At 37.5% G+C, this 20,809-nt stretch overlaps 1 protein-coding gene across 6 annotated transcripts in view; it reads right to left on the reverse strand.

The window, feature by feature from the left end:
- Positions 1-20,809, reverse strand: part of LOC136876524 (transmembrane channel-like protein 5) — a 187,062-nt gene that overhangs the window by 159,486 nt on the left and 6,767 nt on the right. For all 6 annotated transcript variants that reach the window (XM_067150547.2, XM_067150542.2, XM_067150545.2 and 3 more), the window contains exons 2-3: positions 19,859-19,940; positions 4,286-4,462 (exon numbers count right to left, since the gene is read on the reverse strand). In XM_067150547.2, the coding sequence (XP_067006648.1) occupies positions 4,286-4,462; positions 19,859-19,892 (211 nt within the window). In that variant the 5' untranslated portion in view covers positions 19,893-19,940. The remainder of the gene's footprint in view (positions 1-4,285; positions 4,463-19,858; positions 19,941-20,809) is intronic.

Raw genomic sequence — 20,809 nt, forward strand, 5'->3', positions numbered from 1 at the left:
AACACATACTCATATTTAATTGTGTCAATGTATCGCAACACTTGCCATTCAGAACTCTTAGGCGTAATATCCTCTGATGAAAAGGTTACATCCGGTATTGTTCCCTGACATCCTGGCCGTCAAAATGTTGGCAAATTTCCAATGTTGTTGACCACCAAACCTGTTCTGGCTGCCATCTCCATTATACGACGTCCTCTGGAGTCTGTTTGTGGCATGCCCCATTCCAATGCTTAAGCATTTAGGTCACCTGCGACCACTAGTTTTTTTTCCATTCTGCGTATTACATCCTCAAGACCATCAAGTTTCATCTGAAAGTTGGAAAGAGATTCATTTGGCGTAAAATAACAGCTTACAATAGTGATTCCCCCAGTCTGTACCCAAACAAAACAGTCATCGCATCCATGCTGTGTTATTTGGGACTTTTCCTAGATCTGGTATCCAACTTGCAGCTGTTCCGAGGTTATCCACAAACCACCCTGGATGGTCCCTCTCTTGATATGGTTCGCTAATAATAACGATGTCTACTTCCATCTCGTAAATCAGCTGTGTCATAAGATCGTTAGCTGTTTGACTCCTGTGCATGTTTGCCTGAAGTATTCGCATCATTTACTGTGATTTTTTGCCTTCTCCAGAGCTTCACGAAATATTGCACATGCTCCCGATCCAGGAATATGATTTCGTTTAGCTTCATTGACACCCTTGTCTGTACAAAGCATACTCGTGGATTGTTCTTTTTACAGTCTACTGCCTTGTGGCCAGATTCTCCACACTTAAAACAGAGCTTACTTCTATCGGCGCCTGTGCAGTTTCTTGCCAGGTGACCGTATGATAGCCATTGGAAGCAGCGAGGTAACATGGTTCTAGCTCTTACTCTGCAGTATAGCCATCCTATCTTAATTCTTCCTGCTTCCAGTCATTTCTGAGCGTCCTCGTCTTTGGTTTCGAAGATGGCAAGTTTCTGTCCCCAGCTGTTTGGTTTCGAGACTGATATTTTCAGTTCTCCGTGGGGATTGCCGGAATCTCGTCTTACAGCTTCCTCCACGTCTGCGGCGGTAGTGACGCCATCCATATCTCGAATCTCCAGTGTAGTTCGGGGGATTAAAGCCTATACATTGCCATCACGTCTGAGGGCATCTCTCAGAGAATTACTGAATAATTCCCTATTTTCAATCTTAGTTATTTTGTTGAATTCAAGAAGAACAGCTCCAGCTTTTGTTTTACAGATGAATCGAATGCCTGCTCCACTGTCTTCCGGCTTCAACCTGTTCCTTATATCCTTCAAAACATCAGTGAAAGTCTTACCGTTCATTGGTTTGTTGATGATGATGATGATGATGATGATGATGATGATGATAATAATAATAATAATAATAATAATAATAATAATAATAATAATAATAATAATAATTGTAATATGTGGTGGGACGGAGAATGGAACTAAGCTTTGTGTGTACTCTTTATTTGAAAATCTTTTATTATAGTGTTTATTAATATCTTTGAACAGTATGAACATTGCAAGATGCAAAAAGTGTTTTGAAGTGATGGTTTTATTCAAATTTTATGTAACTTGACCAAATGTTGATTTGATGTTTGTAATGTGATTCGTATATCAAGATGTAATTTGGCAACATTTGAAAATGTAAAGGAGCTTTAGTTGTGAAACATCCTATACCACATGTGCGGTTTCCAATGATGAAACTTTTTATGTTGTAATAGTAATGTTCCAGAACTTGTGTAATCGGTAACTAGCTTGTAACCATATATGGTCATACAATTGGATTGGCCAAAAGTACGGGCATTCCAATTGGCGAAAAGGAATGGGAATCTAGTGGAATTTGATATTATTGGTCGGTTGTAATCGGGCCATTTCCGGCTTTTTGCCGGCTTCAGGAAAATGATGTGTGTGCTCGGTGTCATTTACTTCTGACCGTCCTCGAGTGCGGATGCGCTTGAGGAGTTCCCCTTGGGAACTCCAGCTTTCCGCGGTAAGTGCTATTTTCATATTATTCTCAAGGTTTTCTGATTTTGTTTGATTTAATTTAATTCCTTTTGCATTTCGGTATTTCCTTGCTTAATGTAATTTTCAAAGTTTTAAATTTAACGTGTCTGAGTATGCCCTAGATTCCCGTTGATTTGTAATTTCCAAATTTTTCACCTGCATTTTTAATCAAAAACCATGTGTAATTCTGCAAACATTAAACTAGTGTTTACTAAGTGATTTAAGTATCCTGATTATGTTTTTGCTTTGGTTAGTTAATCTGTATCTGTCGTTGAGTCAAGTATCAGTTGCTATGTAATTTAACTTGCTTCTTGTAAACCTTCTTTGTTATTTTTTTTAATATAGTTGTGCTAGAGGGTGAATCTTGTAAACCTTTTCTCTCCCACAACGTCCTACCTTCCCATGGACCTCATAGGGCTCCTGCACCTTCCACGATCCTTTCTTAGTTGTCATTATTAGGCCTGTAAGTTCCCAGCGTACGATTTGATTTTGCGTATTGATAGCTACCGTCTCATTTCCAAGCTTTGATATGAAATCACCACCACTGTGTCATTTTACTATTTCCTATTTTTGTATTATTATTATTATTATTATGTGTAGGTGTAATTTTTTCGATAACAGTTACAATAATAATAAAATATGAACATTATATACATACATTCATACATACATTTAACATCCCTTCAACAGCTACACATTTTAAGATACAGCAGAATCCTGAAAAGAAGTTTTTTAACATGCTGATAAATATATACCATATATATACTGAATTTAAGCAATTGTAAATGCCATCTGACTATACCAGGATTTGATCTTACAACCTTGCTCATAAAGAGTGAGTGAATTATTTCTGTAGGATGTCCGATGGTAATTTCAAGACAATCTTCATTACTCCTTTCTAGCCAATGTCATTATTTCATCCAAACACTTCAGGACAAACACCGAAGAGATAAGCAGAAAATCTCGCTTCCTCACAAAGAGGGTTACAAAATCTTACACAAACAATTTCCCTATGCAAACTTTTAACACAGTTCAATTTTTGGGAAAGAATCTTTCAAATCTAATTGCTTAGGAACTTTCCTAGTAGTTTTTATAGAATTTTGCTCGAGGCAACGTGTCCTTTTTTCTCTCCATATTGTGCACTCTTAATAATATCATTATCAGGCTTCAGATAATTGTGCATCTTGCAAATGCAATTGCATATTTTGAGTAGTTTTATCTTAATAATGCTTCCTTCCTATTATGGCATATTTTGAAAATATTCTGCATCTTGAGTGTAGACATCAGCTTCTGCAGGACAATACTGGAAAATATAGCATATATTTGAGATAACACAAGTGCCAGAAACCTGAGCATGACTCATACCATATTCAAGACATTGAGCTGTGCTGGTTATCGCCAAATAGCCTGTTTGACAGTCATGTTTAAAATCAGCAACACCAGCTCTACATCCGGGCATGGCTTTGTCTACCTGCAATCCAATAAGCAAGTCGGCTACAGTACTTATTCCTGGAGTTTCACAGGACTGTCGTCAGCTTATATACACTTTACTTAGAGGTATGGTGCGAAAAAAAAAAGTGCTATTGGTTACTATAAATTAGTCAGAAAAGATTATTGGTTCAAGACCGTGCATCAAGAATGTTCCGAGATGGCATATGCACACTGCATCAGCCTTGAAAGTTCCTAACTAGGTCACACGCTTTTGTTCTCAACAAATCGAGTGACACACAAAAAAATCAAGACACTGCGCTGAGCGAACGGACGGTCAAGCCGAGGCTATACCAATAAAATTCAACACACACATGATGAATAAATTATATTTCTGTGGCCACCCTCTCACACTGATAATAACAGAGTTAATGTGATTGATACAGTATGTATGTATGTATGTATGTATGTATGTATGTATGTATGTATGTATGTATGTATGTATGCATGTGGTTTTATGATCACAATCTCCACTACATGAAGATGAAAGAAATCGCCTCAATCCCTTGAAGAGTGAGGATTCAAATTTGAAATGGTAAAGAGCTACAAAACATTGGCATAAATAAACAACTCTCTAGCCCTTGAGGACCTAGTAATAGGACCTGAAAACAACAGGAGATGAAACGATATGAGACTGAGAAAAAAGAGAGAGATGCCCCTGCCACAAGTATTTGAAAGTGATATCACTCCATTTGAGGCACAGTTGTTATCTAATTTATCAAGAGAGAGTCCGTAAGTTCTCAGTACTGATTATACTGCTCTACCTTCCATGTTGCCAATAAGCAATAAGATACATACCCAATCCACGTGAGGGTAATTCACTGGAAACACCCTCTCGGGGTGGTGTCGGAGCCATATGTACATGTCGATGTGTAGGAGCAGGACCATCCCTCTGGTTAGAGAACTCCTCGAGAGGAATAGCAGTAGGTGGTGGTCTAACATTGGATGGTGGAGTGGAGAATGGTTGCCTTCTAGCTATAAAACCAATCAAGAGCAATGAAATACATAAAACAACTTCAATAATAATAATAATAATAATAATAATAATAATAATAATAATAATAATAATAATAATAATAATAATAACAACAAGAACAACAAAGATTAAAAGACTGCACGAAATAAAATGTAAGTCATGGGAAGAGTAATCACTGACAAAGAAAATATATAATCGTACATTTAAACTATACAAAATCCAACTCGTTGGCTGAATGGTCAGCGTACTGAGGGTCCTGGGTTCGATTCCCGGCCGGGTTGGGGATTTTAATCACTTCGGATTAATTCTTCTGGCTCGGACTGGGTGTTTGTGTCCGTCCCAACACTCTCCTCTTCATATTCACACAACACACTACACTAGCACCACAGAAACACACAATAGTGATTACATCCCTCCATATAGAGTAGGCGGCAGGAAGGGCATTTGGCCGCAAGACAGAGGCCAAATCCACATGTGCGACGCAGTTCGCACCCGCGACCCCACACATGTGGGAAAAGCGGTAGCAAAAGATGATGATTTAAACTATAGAAAATGAATAACAGCTATTTAAAAAAGTAAGACACTGACATTTAGAACAATATATATATTGTGCATTCAACATTAATAGGTTATCATCTTCATCGCCACAATCTGGTCATCCAAAGCAGTAATTGTTGTATACAAGGAACTTGGTATACAAGGCACAACATAAAAGTTTATTGCTTCAACACATTTATACAATATGTACATGAAATAGATCGAAACTTTTCTTGAAGCTTGTTGAGTTGCACACGTTTAATGTTAATATAAGGTAGTAGGCTGAGGACCGGACTAATATTTACATTCATATAACTGGAGATTCCTATATACATTCAATCTTGTCTTGATGAGACAGTCTGTTCAAATGAGAGAATGTTCTTGATAGTCGAAAACTATCGGTCATGTATAATAACAAGTGGAACTTGTAGAGAGAGTTCGTATTAGCAGAATGCTAACAGGAGGCGTATAACTTGCAAGGAACTTGTGTCTAATGTTCATATATAGCAGAATGCTATGATTGGAGTCGGAGCACTGTAGGGGACTTGAGTGAGTAGCAGAATGCTTGCATGGGGTGCTCGACGTGGCTACGAGATGCAGGATGAATGAGGCAATGTCCAGAAGTGAAACCTCATGGCCAGGAATCAGTCCACCTGTTCAGAACACATTTTTAAGAGGGTACCTCCGTGTCTGACTTGCGGTGTAGTCTGGTCGTTGGACACTGTAGGAGTCCTGGAGAGGCAAGAAACGTTGCTCCTTTTATAGCACTGGCTGACGTCACCGACAATCACGTCAGAGCACTGCAGTCTGCCTCGTGGTCTCTGGAAACGTCATGTTCGGGCGGGCTGCGGAAATCGTAGGCGCGGAGGACACAAACAACAGTAATGACCTTACATTTAATGGTATCAAAATTACATGCTATTCAACCATGACACTGATCTTCTCCTCTGTCAACAAGTGTCAATAATGTTAGCTAATGGGAAGTTACAGGGATGAAACACTAAGGGCCTGTACTACGACAGTCAGATAAAAGTGTGGTTTAAATTTATGCAGCAGTTTGCACACTTATCTGGAAGTTCGGTTGAAAACACGTACTATGACTTTCGTTTATGTGCAATCTGGGAGAATATTCTTGAGTTTAGCTAAGCCGAAGTTAAAGAGGCAGTTAACACTCTTATTTGGGACTTTGCTCCTATTGGGGATGCTGTAAGAAGAATCAAGATGGCTGCACATCATGATGAATTTACATCTGCATGATGCTTTATGAAAAATAAGTTGTTATAATGTAATCTATGTATATATTTATAAAATATATCACACTTCCTCTCCAGCTATCACAGAATTTTTAAAGACTTCCCAAGCTAGCAAGCTGTTGCCATTAACTATATGAGAAGCATGCTAGCATTGCAACAACAAGCTTCCTAGACAGCCATGGTCGTTACAGCATCATTGCTTGATGCAGCCTCACCGTTATTTAACGGTTCGAGTCTTAATAACCCAATTATTTTTTACCGTCTAAATGTTAGTTGGCAGGGTACTCGAGGTGATAGTACACATTTCCTAACCACTAGAGTGCGTGCCAAAAGTTTGAGTTCAAATCTCTCCATGGCACTCATATGGAGTAAGGGCATATGATATTGTTCACAGTAATTTGTCTGTCAAATGAGGACATTAAGGAGATTATATGACTTCATAACAACTTACTAATAAGTATTTACACTGAAATGAAATGGCGAATGGCTTTTAGTGATTCACAATTAAGTATTTATTATTTTCCACCTAGTCGATACAATGATTGCTTAAGGCAATTTAATGGTTAAAAGTGGTACATGTTTCGTATATTATCAACATCTTCAGCCACATAACACTGTTTAGATGAAAAATATATAAATTGACAAAGTAATGCTTAAGAGGAAGTGTCCTTAAAATTAACATAAGATTGACAACATTAAAACAAACAAAAAACTCAAGAGAAAATATATAAATTATTTCTACAATTGAAAGCATTAAATTGCCTTAAGCAATCATTGTATCGACTAGGTGGAAAATAATAAATACTTAATTGTGAATCTATTGAAGTGCGATACGGACCATGAAGCTGATTTTATGTAATGGCTTTTAGTGTTCGAGGACAGGTTCGGCTCGCCAGGTGCAGGTTTTTATTTGACTCCCATAGGCGACCTGCGCGTCATGATGAGGATGAAATGATGATGAAGACAACACATACACCCAGCCCCGGTGCCAGCGAAATTAACCAATTATGGTTAAAATTCCCGACCCAGCCGGGAATCGAACCCGGGATCCCTGTGACCAAAGACCAGCACGCTAACCATTTAACCATGGAGCCGGACAGTATTTACACTAAAGTGAGATAAATACTTGCTTGTTACTATTCTAACATTGTATAGGAAAAAATTAAACTAACTACCTATTAAATTACCAACAATAAATTGAATAATTAATAACAAAATTAATGATCCTCCACTGTATACAGTGGCACTGATTACGAATATAAACTTTGCCTTCACCCTAACGGGCATCCTTGTAATTAGCATTAGACAAAAAACAAAATGATATTGTGCGGTAGGAATTATCTGATAAGATTGATAAGATAAATAACCTGAGTTTACCTTTTGCACCCAAGTAACATTTGCAGTCGTTTGATTTTCTACAACAATTTCAGAGTTTCGTTACATATTTAATTAATTTTAAAATTTCTTTGTAAGTGTAGATTTACGTCCCAATTCTTTTCTTGACCTGAACTTCAACATTATAGCCTGATAAGAGTCTAATATCGAACTCTAGGAATACAATTTCAAAAAGAATAGTGCTAAACAAACGAAAACACCAGGGAACAAGTATACCACCACACTAAATTTCACTACATTTTCAGTAACTTTATTGCCAATGCAATAACAAATGTTACTACATCTTCCGCATAACAATACCGCAGTTAAAATCCGCTGGTAGTACGCAAGAAAATATTTAACGTCTAGTTTGCAAAACTGAAACCTATGTATCTGGCTGTTAATCTGAAAGTCATTGTACAGGCCCTAAATAAAAGATATAGCATAAGGCCTGTTTGTACCCCCATAATGGATTAAAACGGTAATCACATCAATCTGAAAACAAGGAAACAAGAAGGATTCCGATAACCATCAACTCTGATTAGCATTCCCAGGTAAAGTACTTACAGTCATTGTGCAATATATATATATATATATATTTCATAGGAAGAGAGTCAAGTAAGGGGGATTTGTGACTACAATAGGTATAATAGGGTAAAATTTCTGTGGCTAAGGCGGTAGCACGCTGGCCTCCCACCGCTGGGTTCCATGGTTCAAATCCTGGTCACTCCATGTGAGATTTGTCCTGGACAAAGTGGAGGCAGGACAGGTTTTTCTCCGGGTACTCCGGTTTTACAAGTTTTAAGTCTCATTGTTGGGTTCGTATTGAGCAAACGTATACCTTTCTAAAATATTTTTTATTTTTTGAGTCCACCTTTTCAATACAAAATGTTTTTGATTGATTTACATAAATATTTTTGCATTATTGGTATGTCGTAAGCGGAACATGTTTTGCCTAATTTTTTTGTCATCTTCAGCCGCTGTTCCTACTACCCAAGATCAAATAGCCAGGATCCTAGATTCTGCTTAATAATAAAATGCCTAAAATGGTTAAGCTGACATGAATTGTTTTAACTAAAAATATTTTTGTGTGTATTGTGTATTCTGTAGAAACATCCAGCTGATGTGGATAACTATGACTAGAGAATTGTGTTAACAAATACCATACATAAAAACATTTAGTTTGATATACAATTGCTCTGTCTAAAAAGGGTGAGTTTACAATTGTTAAACATATGATAAAAACATAATGATGTGCTTTAAAGAACTTGTGATGACTCATTCCATTCCTGACCCAGTCGAATGACTGAAAACAAGCTGTAGATTTTCATTTTTCTACTGAGAAATTCTGTAAGAAATATGGAAACTTGTTTTATCTCTCATCAACATCATTTCTCTGCTCCAGTAAGCCAGGCAGTATAATGCTATATACAGCAAGAAAAATTAAAGGGGTTAGATCTATTTCATTCAAAATAGAAATCATATTTGCAACACATTAGTAATTGCAAGACCATACTTAAAAACCTGAAAACCTCATGTGACTGCCAAAAGACCCCTCAACAATGAGATGTCAGATTGTTTGTTTATTAATTATTTTGATGATGATGATGATGCTTGTTGTTTAAAGGGGCCTAACATCGAGGTCATCGGCCCCTAATGGTACGAAATGAAACGGCAAAGTAAAAGTTCAAAATTATCCACTGACCAAAATAAAAAATGTCATGAAGAATGAATGAACGAATGAATGAATGAATGAATGAACATGAATTGAAAACAATCAGTGGAACCGACTCAAAAAAACTATCATAGTTAATAGTATTACTGACCAAGGGACCACTTCCAAAAGCAAATCGAGGATGCTTGGTGTCTAAATGTGTCCAAATACAAGTCAAAGGCCCCTCAGAATGATACTGATCGCTAGTAATGTAGAACCATGGTATCTGTCCTGTTGCGGTACTAATCAATGGTAGCAGAGACTTGCGGTATTCCACACATTATTGTACTACTCAAAGCTTATGAAATTCGACAGAAATACAGACCTATGTTTTTCTCACTCTGCGGCGCCATTCACAGGCAACGCAAACCTATGATGTTCATCACATAAGAGTACTAACCACAGGGACCTCTCCCTATCCCGTGGTGTTCCTCATAGAGTGGGTACTAATCACAGGTAAGGCAGGTCCATGGTAGCTATCATCCCATGGTCCTGCTCATATGGTGGTACTAATCACAGGTACTGCAAAAGCCGACCGCGCGGTGCTCCTGTGTGCTACTAATCACAAACCTATTTCGTACTTAATATAGTGGTACTACGCACAAGTAAAAGCGACCCTTGGTGTTCTCCGCGTGGTGGTACTAATCACATGTAGTTGCATGGTTCGAATACAATCATCCCTTGGTCGCCCCTTTTAGTCGGCTCTCACGACAGGCAGGGGATACCGTGGGTGTATTATTCGTCTGCCTCCCCCACCCACAGGGGGTGTGTGTTTGGTCCGCGAGAGGTATTTTATTTCCCTCAAGTCCGCCGGCAAGCCGGTTAGGACCCCCCTATCCGCCATCTGGGACGCACCACGTGGGAGTATCACCTCTCCCCCTGCTACGCCTGCGTAGCAGGTTCGTGGTATTAATTATTTTATTAATACAACTTCCCCCATGAGGAGGCTGCCACAAGGACAAACTATATCAACTACAAAATATTTTGTCTTCAAAGTTATTGGTGAATTTGATAGAATGATCCAGATAGAAGTAGCAAAAATCACAAGGTTTAGAAATAAATGTGGAAATATAACACGATGTACAACTTATCAAATCGCCCCTACTCTGGCAAACTAGCGAATCTGCAAATTGTCAAAAGGTTAGAGGAGCTGAAAGAAGTTGTGATTACTCATATCAAATCAATTTTTATAATTAATGATTGCTTTCATGTGTTAGGCATAAGGAACGAGTTGCAGATGTGAGACTTTGTCAGAGGGTAGACAATATTTAACCAATAAAATCTACACCAAAACTTCAGAAGTACAGATTCCCTAGTTTGCCACTTTCGCTAGTTTGCCAGAGTGGGGACGAAATGGTATATAAATGATTGTGGAACATGGTTACTGAACCTCATATTACGGCAATAGAGATAAAGTCAAAGAAATATTAATGTTTGTTTATTCCACCTATTCAATACATAGAAATATTAATGTTTGTTTATTCCACCTATTCAATACATAGGTGGAATAAACAAACATTAATATTTCTTTGACTTTATAGTACAATTCAATACGGACCAAAATATGAGAATTATTACATGTAAGGCAATAGCGATGTTGTAAAGTCGTGTACAGCTGACCAAGAGAATCCCACAGATGAACAAGAAATTTAGGGATTGTGCCTCGAGTATCAATCACTAGTCTATGGATGGAGATGTCGTCTATATGATAGTTTACGGCTGGCTGGTAAATCAACTTCTTCTCGGCGTCCACCTCTTCAGGCTGGCCAACGTGCGACTCGAAGCGTAGTGTGGGATCTATGATCAGACCTTTCTTGCTAGCTGGTTGAAAGGCTATCATGTCAATACATCTGTTACTCCCATCGTTAGACAGGCCAGAAACCTCTTGGTGCACTGTAAAACCGTGATCTCTCAGGCTAGAACTGTTTAATGAACTCACATACCTTTGAGATCCAAGTAGCCCATGGAGAGCTGAGGAGTTGTGAATACAAGAAATAGTGTGAGCTTGCCCTGTACTCAAACCTCACTTTTTTGTTGTTGTTGTGATATTTGAAGCCATTTCTTTAGAGTTTGGACTCAGTTAATTTATAATTTCGGTCTTTCAAAACTAATTCATGAGTAAATAAATTTAGAAACTACCTGAAAAAGAAACAGCTTTTCCAGGTATAATTCTATTATATGTTTTCTTTATCAGGTAGTTAAATTTATTCATAAATTAGTTTTGACAGACTGAAGAACTTGACAGTTATAAATCAAACCTAACTGCTTGATCAATTACAACAGCACATCCTTTCATTCTGTAAGTTACAATTAGGGTTGCCAGGTTATACGTTTTTCCCATATTCTTATGTTTCTTTTTACTGTTTATTTAGCCTTATGTGTTTTATTTCCTCAAACAGCACTTTCTTACTTTTTTTATTTATATTTGGCACTGGTTTATAGTAGAACCCATAACAATTCTTCCTCTTAATATAACAAAAATACATTTTGTTTTGATTATTATCTTTGGTATTTTTACCTCAAATTTGGATTGCAGGAATAAATTGATGTCGTGTATATTCGCAGATTCAGAAACAGCTGTAAAACTTCCCTGTGGCAAAATGAAGGCAGAAAGGTTACAGAAAAACATATTAGTGTTTAAAAGTATCAGTGATTTTGTTAATATACTGAAATCTCCTGAAAATATCACGTAGACTGATGTTACGAACATAAAATCATAAAATCAGAGCTTCAAATTGTAATAAATTTCAGCATGCCATGCAGAGAGTTTTTTAAGCTTCTAAAGAATAATAGTAGATTGCTAGATAAAGTTAAATCAGTTTCAAAATATCAAAAGTATTATGAAGCAATAGGGTTTAAGACATAAATGTCTGAGAGTTTTGATTGAAAATGGCATTTAATAAACATTATGAAGGCAAGAATTATTTAAAAATATATCAAGGAAAAATCTTCCATTTTTTAATTTTTTAAAAATGGCAACCCTAGTTACAATGCTGTCCAGTCCATGCACACAACCTCCTCCAGCAAGGCAATGAACTTCCTCATGTATTTCCAAACCAAATTCTTTAATCCATTTGCTATCATCTTCCTGACTGAGTGATGATGAACGTTCCTTAGAAGTTCTCCATGATGACCTCCCCCCCACTATTGGAACTACAGCCCTTGAAGGGCGTTGGCTTACCAAGCAACCGCTGCTCAGCTCAAAGGCCTGCAGATTGCGAGGTGTTGTGTGGTCAGCACAGCAAGTCCTCTCAAGTGTTATTCTTGGCTTTCTAGACCGGGTCTCCATGATGACAGATCCCAGAATATGCACAAGGGTTTCGAAGTTGTTGCCATGTCTACAATGTGATCCACCCTGGATCTACCTGGAATAACTCATACAGCTATTATATTTGTTTACTTATTTTTGTTGCTACTGGCTTTATGTCGCACCTACACAGATAGGTCTTATGGCGACGATAGGACAGGAAAGGGCTAGGACTGGGAAGGAAGCGGCCATGGCCTTATTTAAGGTACAGCCCCAGCATTTGGCTGGTGTAAAAATGGGGAAACCATGGAAAACATCTTCAGGGCTGCTGACAGTGGGGTTCGAACCCACTATCTCCCAAATAAGCTATTATATTTGCTGTCATCTTGATAGAATCTTTCCACTCTGACAATGTGCTGCTTTTTTTTGTCAACACTGTCAGAAAAAAACTGCAACATCCTAAAGAATGATGTCCAATTGAAGTATTGAATAAAGGTACAATAGTTGCATGCTGGAGGTTTGTAATTAAGATGCACACACGAGATGCTGTCAACTGTGTACACTATTTTATTTACAAATTATATACACATTAATAGTTGCACATCAAATTAATCACCATCTTGAACTTAATCGACTGCACATTAGCATGTCAACCAACTATGAAACAGCTGTACCAACAACGGCAAAACCACAACATGAGTTCACATACTGAACTCGACTAACGATTCTCACTAACTTGATTCAACAACCCAAGACCATCCTTTTATATACGGTACTTTGCCTGGCCAGGCTTCCAGAAAAGTATGACACAACATGCCTTCTCGTATCTTCTTGAGTCTCCAATAACCTATATACAAATGAATAGAATATTCTGTAAAACTTGAGCGACAAAGGTGCGTTGTTCTAGACTCTTACCCTGTGTTGCACAACATTACATCGGACTTATACATCATATTTATAGGCAACAATAAATTATACACTATTAATTATGTGTTCTTACATTAAATAAAGTCGTATTAATAAAAACATACAGCAGAAGTATTGTGACATAACCTCACATGTTCTGTTACACAAGACAGATCATACAACACACAAATAATAAACGATACGACCACGATTTATACCAAATAAGGTCCGTACTAACAACCTGTTCTACATAACTACATAGATGATGATAATAATAATAATAATAATAATAATAATAATAATAATAATAATAATAATAATAATAATAATAATAATCCCATCACCTACTAATCGAGCTCAATATTTTCACTATTTACCCATGGGTTTAGAGCATTGTTTCCAAGTTATACTAGCCTATTACACACTTGCATCACAGTATATGGTTTATTGCTTATCAATTATCTTCCTTGTATTTTCTTCTTCTTTTTTTTTTTTTTTAAGGATTTCTTGTTTAATAAAACCTTTTTCAAAGACCTATCTCCAATTACAATTGACCGTATTGAACAAGTAAATGATGAACAAAATTCTAATGCCAGAAAAATTTGATAATGGTCCAAATTTGACTACAGCAATAAAAGAATGGATACTAGTGTTAGCTACTGAGTTTATGATTTGAAGCAGTGTATCAATTCATTCAACTGTCTGAGTGAATTGAATAGCAGCAGCAGCAAGCTCGCGGCACACGATTCAGCTGACTCGCAGCAGATAGTGCTGAGTGGCACACTCAACGATTCAGTGGGACACAACACACACATGGTTCATAATCGGAACATTGGACATTGGCGGGGAACCGAACTTCCACTGCACGCAAGACATACAGAGCTACGGCTCACTGAAAGAATCATACACTATAACAGACTCACTCTCTGCTCATCTGAAAATAATACCCACTCGCAATCACTGTCCTCTTTTTACAGGGAGTTTTAAAATAACAGATTTATTTGCAGGGTTAAAAAGGTAGTCAAAAAAACATAATTCCAAAGTAGCTAATAAGTAGGAAGACTATTAGGTCACTCTATTTATCTGTTTAATGAATCTTACGTATTAGAACTTAGCTGACATTCGACAATTCAACTCAGCTCTCTAGCCTACACTATGAGTAAAATCAAAACCTGATGTGAAGAGGTGGCTGCAGAAGAAACCTAAATCTGAAAACTAGATGATGCACAGGAAAGCATAGAATGAAGACCAGATGGTAACAGTGAGCATTAAATGCTGTCGCTGTTGTCTATCAGTACACACTACACAGATGTAACAGGAACGGTGACTCTAATGTGCTGTGAATTGGATCACTGTATCAATTCAATAGCATAATCAAATATCCCACCACTAATGGACACAGTGTTACCGCACACTGCAGAACTTCTATTTTCAGTCTGGATTCAGTTAGGCACTTGTTGAGGCCTGCAGTAATAACCTGATGAAACTGTTGAATCATCAAGATACTTATCCTCCAAAATAATATTTCTTTTTCAGCATGTAGCTATTTTTTTTTTTTTGCTAGGGGCTTTACATCTAACCGACACAGATAGGTCTTATGGCGACGATCGGATAGGAAAGGCCTAGGAGTTGGAAGGAAGCAGCCATGGCCTTAATTAAGGTACAGCCCAAGCATTTGCCTGGTGTGAAAATGGGAAACCACGTAAAACCATTTTCAGGGCAGCCGATAGTGGGATTCGAACCTACTATCTCCCGGATGCAAGCTCACAGCCGTGCACCTCTACGCGCACGGCCAACTCGCCCGGTAATTTTTTCTTCTAAAAAATACGGCAGTAAGTCATCATCAGGCTTTATACACCACTCAATCTTAAGGTGAGTCAGTATTTTTTTAATGACCTTATCTTTCCTTGTATGATTTAAAACTTTATATGTTTAAGGTAATACTTAATTTTCCTCAAAAATATAATGAATGGCAAAGTCATTGTCATCATCTTGACTAAGATAGCGAGTGGAGCACAACACAACCAGTCTACAACATTTTCATTTATACTAACTCATTTAACATCATAATTGTAATTTGAGACATACAACGCCCAAGGCTAGCCTCCGTGGCTCAGGTGGCAGGACGTCGGCCTCTCACCACTGGGTTCCGTGGTTCAAATCCCGGTCACTCCATGCGAGATTTATGCTGGACAAAGTGGAGACGGGACAGGTTTTTCTCCAGGTACTCCAGTTTTCCCTGTCATCTTTCATTCCAGCACACTCCAATATCATTTCATTTCATCTGTCAGTCAATCATTGCCCCAGAGGAGTGCGATAGGCTTCAGCAAACGGCACAATTCCTATCTTTGCCGCAAGACGGGGGCTTCATTCATTCAATCCATCCCTGACCCGGTCAATGACTGGAAAACAGGTTGTAGGCTTCTGTTTTTCATTTCCAACGCCCAAGGCTGTAATCTGTTAGCAGCACACACCAGGATACCATTTTTAGGTCCAAAAATTGCAAGTAATGGACAGTAGTCACTTACTAATATCCACTTGCACCAATATAAATTAAAATTTTCAACAGCAAAGATTAATGCAGCTGGCTCTATATGGAGCTGGGAGTACCCTTCCTCCACTTTGGTCAGGGTGAGACTAGCAAAAGCTAATGTTTTGCCAATTCCATCTATTTTCTGAAAAATAAATGCTCCGATCCACGGTCAAATCCAACGACCACTAAACGGATTGGAAAGTTGGAGTTATAATGCACCAGAGACCTACTGGTCTTAACAATGTCTTTAAGTTTAGCAAATGCTTCATCACATGACATATCCCAATTTCAATGCATTCCTTTTTTTAAGCAACTTATATAATGGTTGCTAAACAGAAGCGATGGATGGTAGAAACATACTTAAAAGGTTTGCAAGTCCTTAAAAGACTTGAAGTTCCATAAGATTCTTAGGAACAGCGGCCATAATAATAGCCTTAACCTTTAAATCAGTAGTATGTAAGCCCTTGGAATCAATTCAGAAACTAAAGTATTCTATTGACGTACAGCCAGCTGCACACTTTTTAACACACAAACTGAGACCTGCATCGCGCAGTCTGTCAAGCACCTGCATAACTCATTTCTTTAATTCAGACAACGAATTACCTCTGATACATACATCATCTAATAAACCACAAAAATCCAAAATATAAATTTAATACTAATAATAATAATTCACTGTTAGTTATTTAAAGATTATTCATCTAATAAAGACGTTAGCCCCTGTAATCCTTTCAAAAGATCAATTATTTTCTCAAATTTGGGAGGCACATTAGTTATACCAAATGGTAATCTCGTATAACGAAGACATCTTTACTGCGTTCTTATTGTCACTAAATCTTTTGACTCCTCATCTAATTCACATTGTTGATAAGCTTGAGATAAATCAAGCTTGGCATAATAGTTACGAGGGGGGATCAAATATAAATGGGATTATTTTATTTAATTAATTTGTTGAAAAACACAACGCAATTACTATTTATTTTTCCACATAGTTTCCTGCTTTAGAAATGCATTTGTCCCAGTGCATGGGCAGCTTTTTGAAGCCCTCATCCTAAAAAGAACAGGGTCATGCCACCAGCCATTTGCATACAAAGTCTTCCACACTTTCGTCATCTTCAAATCGTTGCCCTGCTAGAGCTTCTTTAAGCGGTCTGAACATATGGAAATCGCAGGGTGATAAGTCCGGGCTGTAAGGAGGATGATAAAGTGTAGTCCAATGCATTTCCTGTAGCTTGGAGACAGTTAGAGCTGCAGTATGCGGCCGTGCATCGTCGTGGAGGAGGATGACTTGTCGAATCGGTTGGTCTCGTCTTTTGCAGTGATATGCAACCCTTGCCTTGTTCAACAACCCGCAGTAGTAAGCAGTTTTGATTGTGCGTCGCTGATGCAAAAAATCAATCTGGTTCAAGGACGGCGATTGTGTTGCTGATTTTCCACACGTTCTCGTCCTTCCTTGAACTTTGTATGCCAGGCAAACACATGCGTCCTTGACAATGTTTGGTCACCGAACTGTGCAGTCAATCTCTGGCAAATTCCCACCGCTCCTTCACAAGCAAGAAATTTTATAATTATGCGTTGCGCAGTGGAGAGGTGCACCTGTTGCTCCGACATCATGAACATTATGACAAAACGGCAGGAAATATCTAACAGCACACTCTCCCCACTCCTAACAGTCCCGCCTAAGAATAGCCGAAGCGCAGGGGCAGTCCTACCAACTGCTGATGTTCAGGAACAAAAATCCTGTTTATATTTGATCGAACTTCGTATTTTCACCTATCACTTGAAATAAATCCTCAATTCTGAGTAGAGGATGATGGTCCATCTTCAAATGAGGGGGAACTGTTAACTTGTAATCCCCACATATTCTGAAAGAACCATCCCTTTTTAAAACTGGAACGACAGGAGACCTGTAAGGACTATAATCAACACGCTCCAGTACGCCTTCTTTGACCAATCTATTGACTTCTAAACTAACATTGTCCTGCAACGTGTAAGGGACATTTCCTGGCTTTTATAAATCTACTAGGTTGTGCTCCCAGCAACAACTCTCATTTTAATTTTCCCTTGGTAAATTTTACACGTCAGGATAGAACGCACTCAGCTCTTCCATGATCATATTTTCACCGTCTTAAAGAAAAAAAACCACTATCAGGTCGGGTTATAGAAAAACCTTGGGTTTCAAACTATTGGCACCCCATTAGAGATGGGTCTGTAGAGTCCACTACACACAGTCATATTAGTGTATATTACATCACTGAAAAAGCACAGTAACAGTAGTTCATCCCAACAGAGCTAATTTATTGCTAAAGTAAGGTACTGAGTAGATCATGGCTACCCTCCATAGTTAACTCGTCAACATCTTTCTCCTTGACTCTGGAGGCCCTGGAATGAAGTACATTTCTAACAGGGTCTCTCTATCATGAGTCTGATTACTATGGAGTGACAGTTTCCAATAAAATCTTTGTTATTGCACAAAGACGATCCTGGTCTCTGGTTCAAAAAGTGTCAGCATATTATAAGCATTACACGACCTAATATCCCCAAAATTATTATTATGTCATTTAGTGGTAGTGAACATCTACATCTTAAGTTGCAAACATTTTATCGTATGTTTCTAACATCACACCATTTGAAAGATGTTTGTTAAACACTAAAATTATTGTAGTGTTACAACCTGTATCAATGTCAAATTCCACCTGGACATTGTTCACAAGCAAGTCAACCTTGTATTTCCCATGTATGCTAACATCTAAACAAAACAGACCTTCATTATCTAAATCATCCATAACAAAATGGAACTTTCCTGTCTTATTAGAATGATTTTCTTTAGGGTTGTGATTTCCATTGACTTTGACTGACTTGGCAGCAGTACATACATTCACAAGATACCCCTTCACGTGACATTTATTACAAATATAATCTTTGGTATCTACAAAAACAAGTTGCATTAATTTTACTCTCACAAACACGACAACTAGCTTTATTAGGAAAATAGTTTGACCAGTAAGTGCCCTTAGGCTTCACGTAATTGACACATTCACTTTTCGACCCATCAAGAACATAGCGGTCTTTCAACAAATCTTTAGAATTAGCCCCTAACCGCACAGCCAACTCGCCCGGTTAAGAATTACACAGATAATCAATGTTTCCATTGTAACTTAAAAGTTTTTCAGTCTGTCGAACACATAATTTTAATATAAATATTACACTATAACATACCTGTAAAAAACAACATTATTAAACAAGGGATAAAAATATACACTATGCATTTTATGCTGGAGTGGTGACAAAGCAGGACTTCATTAAGATAAGTTCCAAATTTCAAATTCCTAGGTGTTTGGACAGAAACAAACAAAAATATTGATAGAATCTGATGATTTTCTTTTTAAAAGCGAAACATGTCATTCTTTGTTTAACAGTGTGTATTTTTATTCCTTGCCCATTACCTTAAGTAAGAAATAAGGTTAGTCTATTACCTATAAAAATGCATCTTGTTGAGTACAAAATGACACATTACTGTTATTTTACTGCCATTAGATGAAAATGCACAGCTGTCAATTCATCTCACAGTTTTTATGTCATTAAACGGCTTGAACAGTGGATAACTAATAATGTGAAGTAATTTCATTCCAGAAATACAGTCGTGCCCATTTTAATTTTTGTTCTACTTTTCAAAAAATTAAATGTATGTTTTCTTTTTATTTCCAATAAATACAAAAGAGAGTTGACTGCAATTTTCAACTACTGTTACCAGGCTATTTAACTTAATATTTCCTTTGATACAAATCCTGATGGATTCAGTGCAAAATGGAAGTAGAAAATTTTACTTACATGTTACTCTAGGAATGTTCATGGCTTGCTTCATTTCATTTGACAAGCAACTCTTGGGTCTGGCTCATCCTTATCTTTTATCCTGCAATCAATAAACTTATCTCAAATGCCAGCCAGTATTGTTCTTTTATCAGAGCAGGAAATGTTTAACAACACGCATCGGACATATTTCTTATCTCAACATGAGAGTAATAATCACAATTTACATGTATTTTCCTCCTACGTCATGTGTTCCAAGAACACATTTGACTACAAGAAAAATGTTTCACTTTTTTATCTATTTACATATGGTAAGAATCATGTAAAACTCCTATCATAGTGTTATACTGTTAGAAACATACAACTTTTAAAATTTAATTCAAATAAAGCTTGCATCCTATTGACCTTGCCAACTCTAAAATCTCACATAGCTCAACCTACAAGATTGAGTATTTTCCTGGAAGGCTACTTTTCTGACAAGACTTCATAAAGTTCGGCAAAATATTAAGCTGTCACCTCATTCAAACACTAGCTTGGCTTAATCACTTAAAGAAAAGACATGTCAGGTATCAGTGCATTTCAATTAATGCATGCAAAATTTTTAAAATGAACAGTCACTTTTCTGCAATTTAAAGTACATGAATATATAAAATGTGAGAGTTGGAAATTGAAATGAAAGAAATATGAAGGTGATGGATAAATGTGGGTAAGATATGGAAGCTAATAGGAAGGGTGAGCATTTGCTGCATTAGCAGTTACAAATGCATTCTTCAATAATAAAGAAGGATGGCAAAAAAACTCCATGCGTGTATCTTCCAGCATATTTCTCAACCAATCTTGGTACACACACAACTTACTATCTGGAAAATAATACTGTGGGTGGTAAGACACCACTAGCAGCCCTAGGGGGCACAGGTGGAAATGGGATAAAATATAAAAATAATATAATACAACCCATATTAATACAGAAGC

Source organism: Anabrus simplex, chromosome 6 (genome assembly GCF_040414725.1).
Source record: "Anabrus simplex isolate iqAnaSimp1 chromosome 6, ASM4041472v1, whole genome shotgun sequence".
In the NCBI taxonomy this organism is placed as follows: domain Eukaryota; kingdom Metazoa; phylum Arthropoda; class Insecta; order Orthoptera; family Tettigoniidae; genus Anabrus; species Anabrus simplex.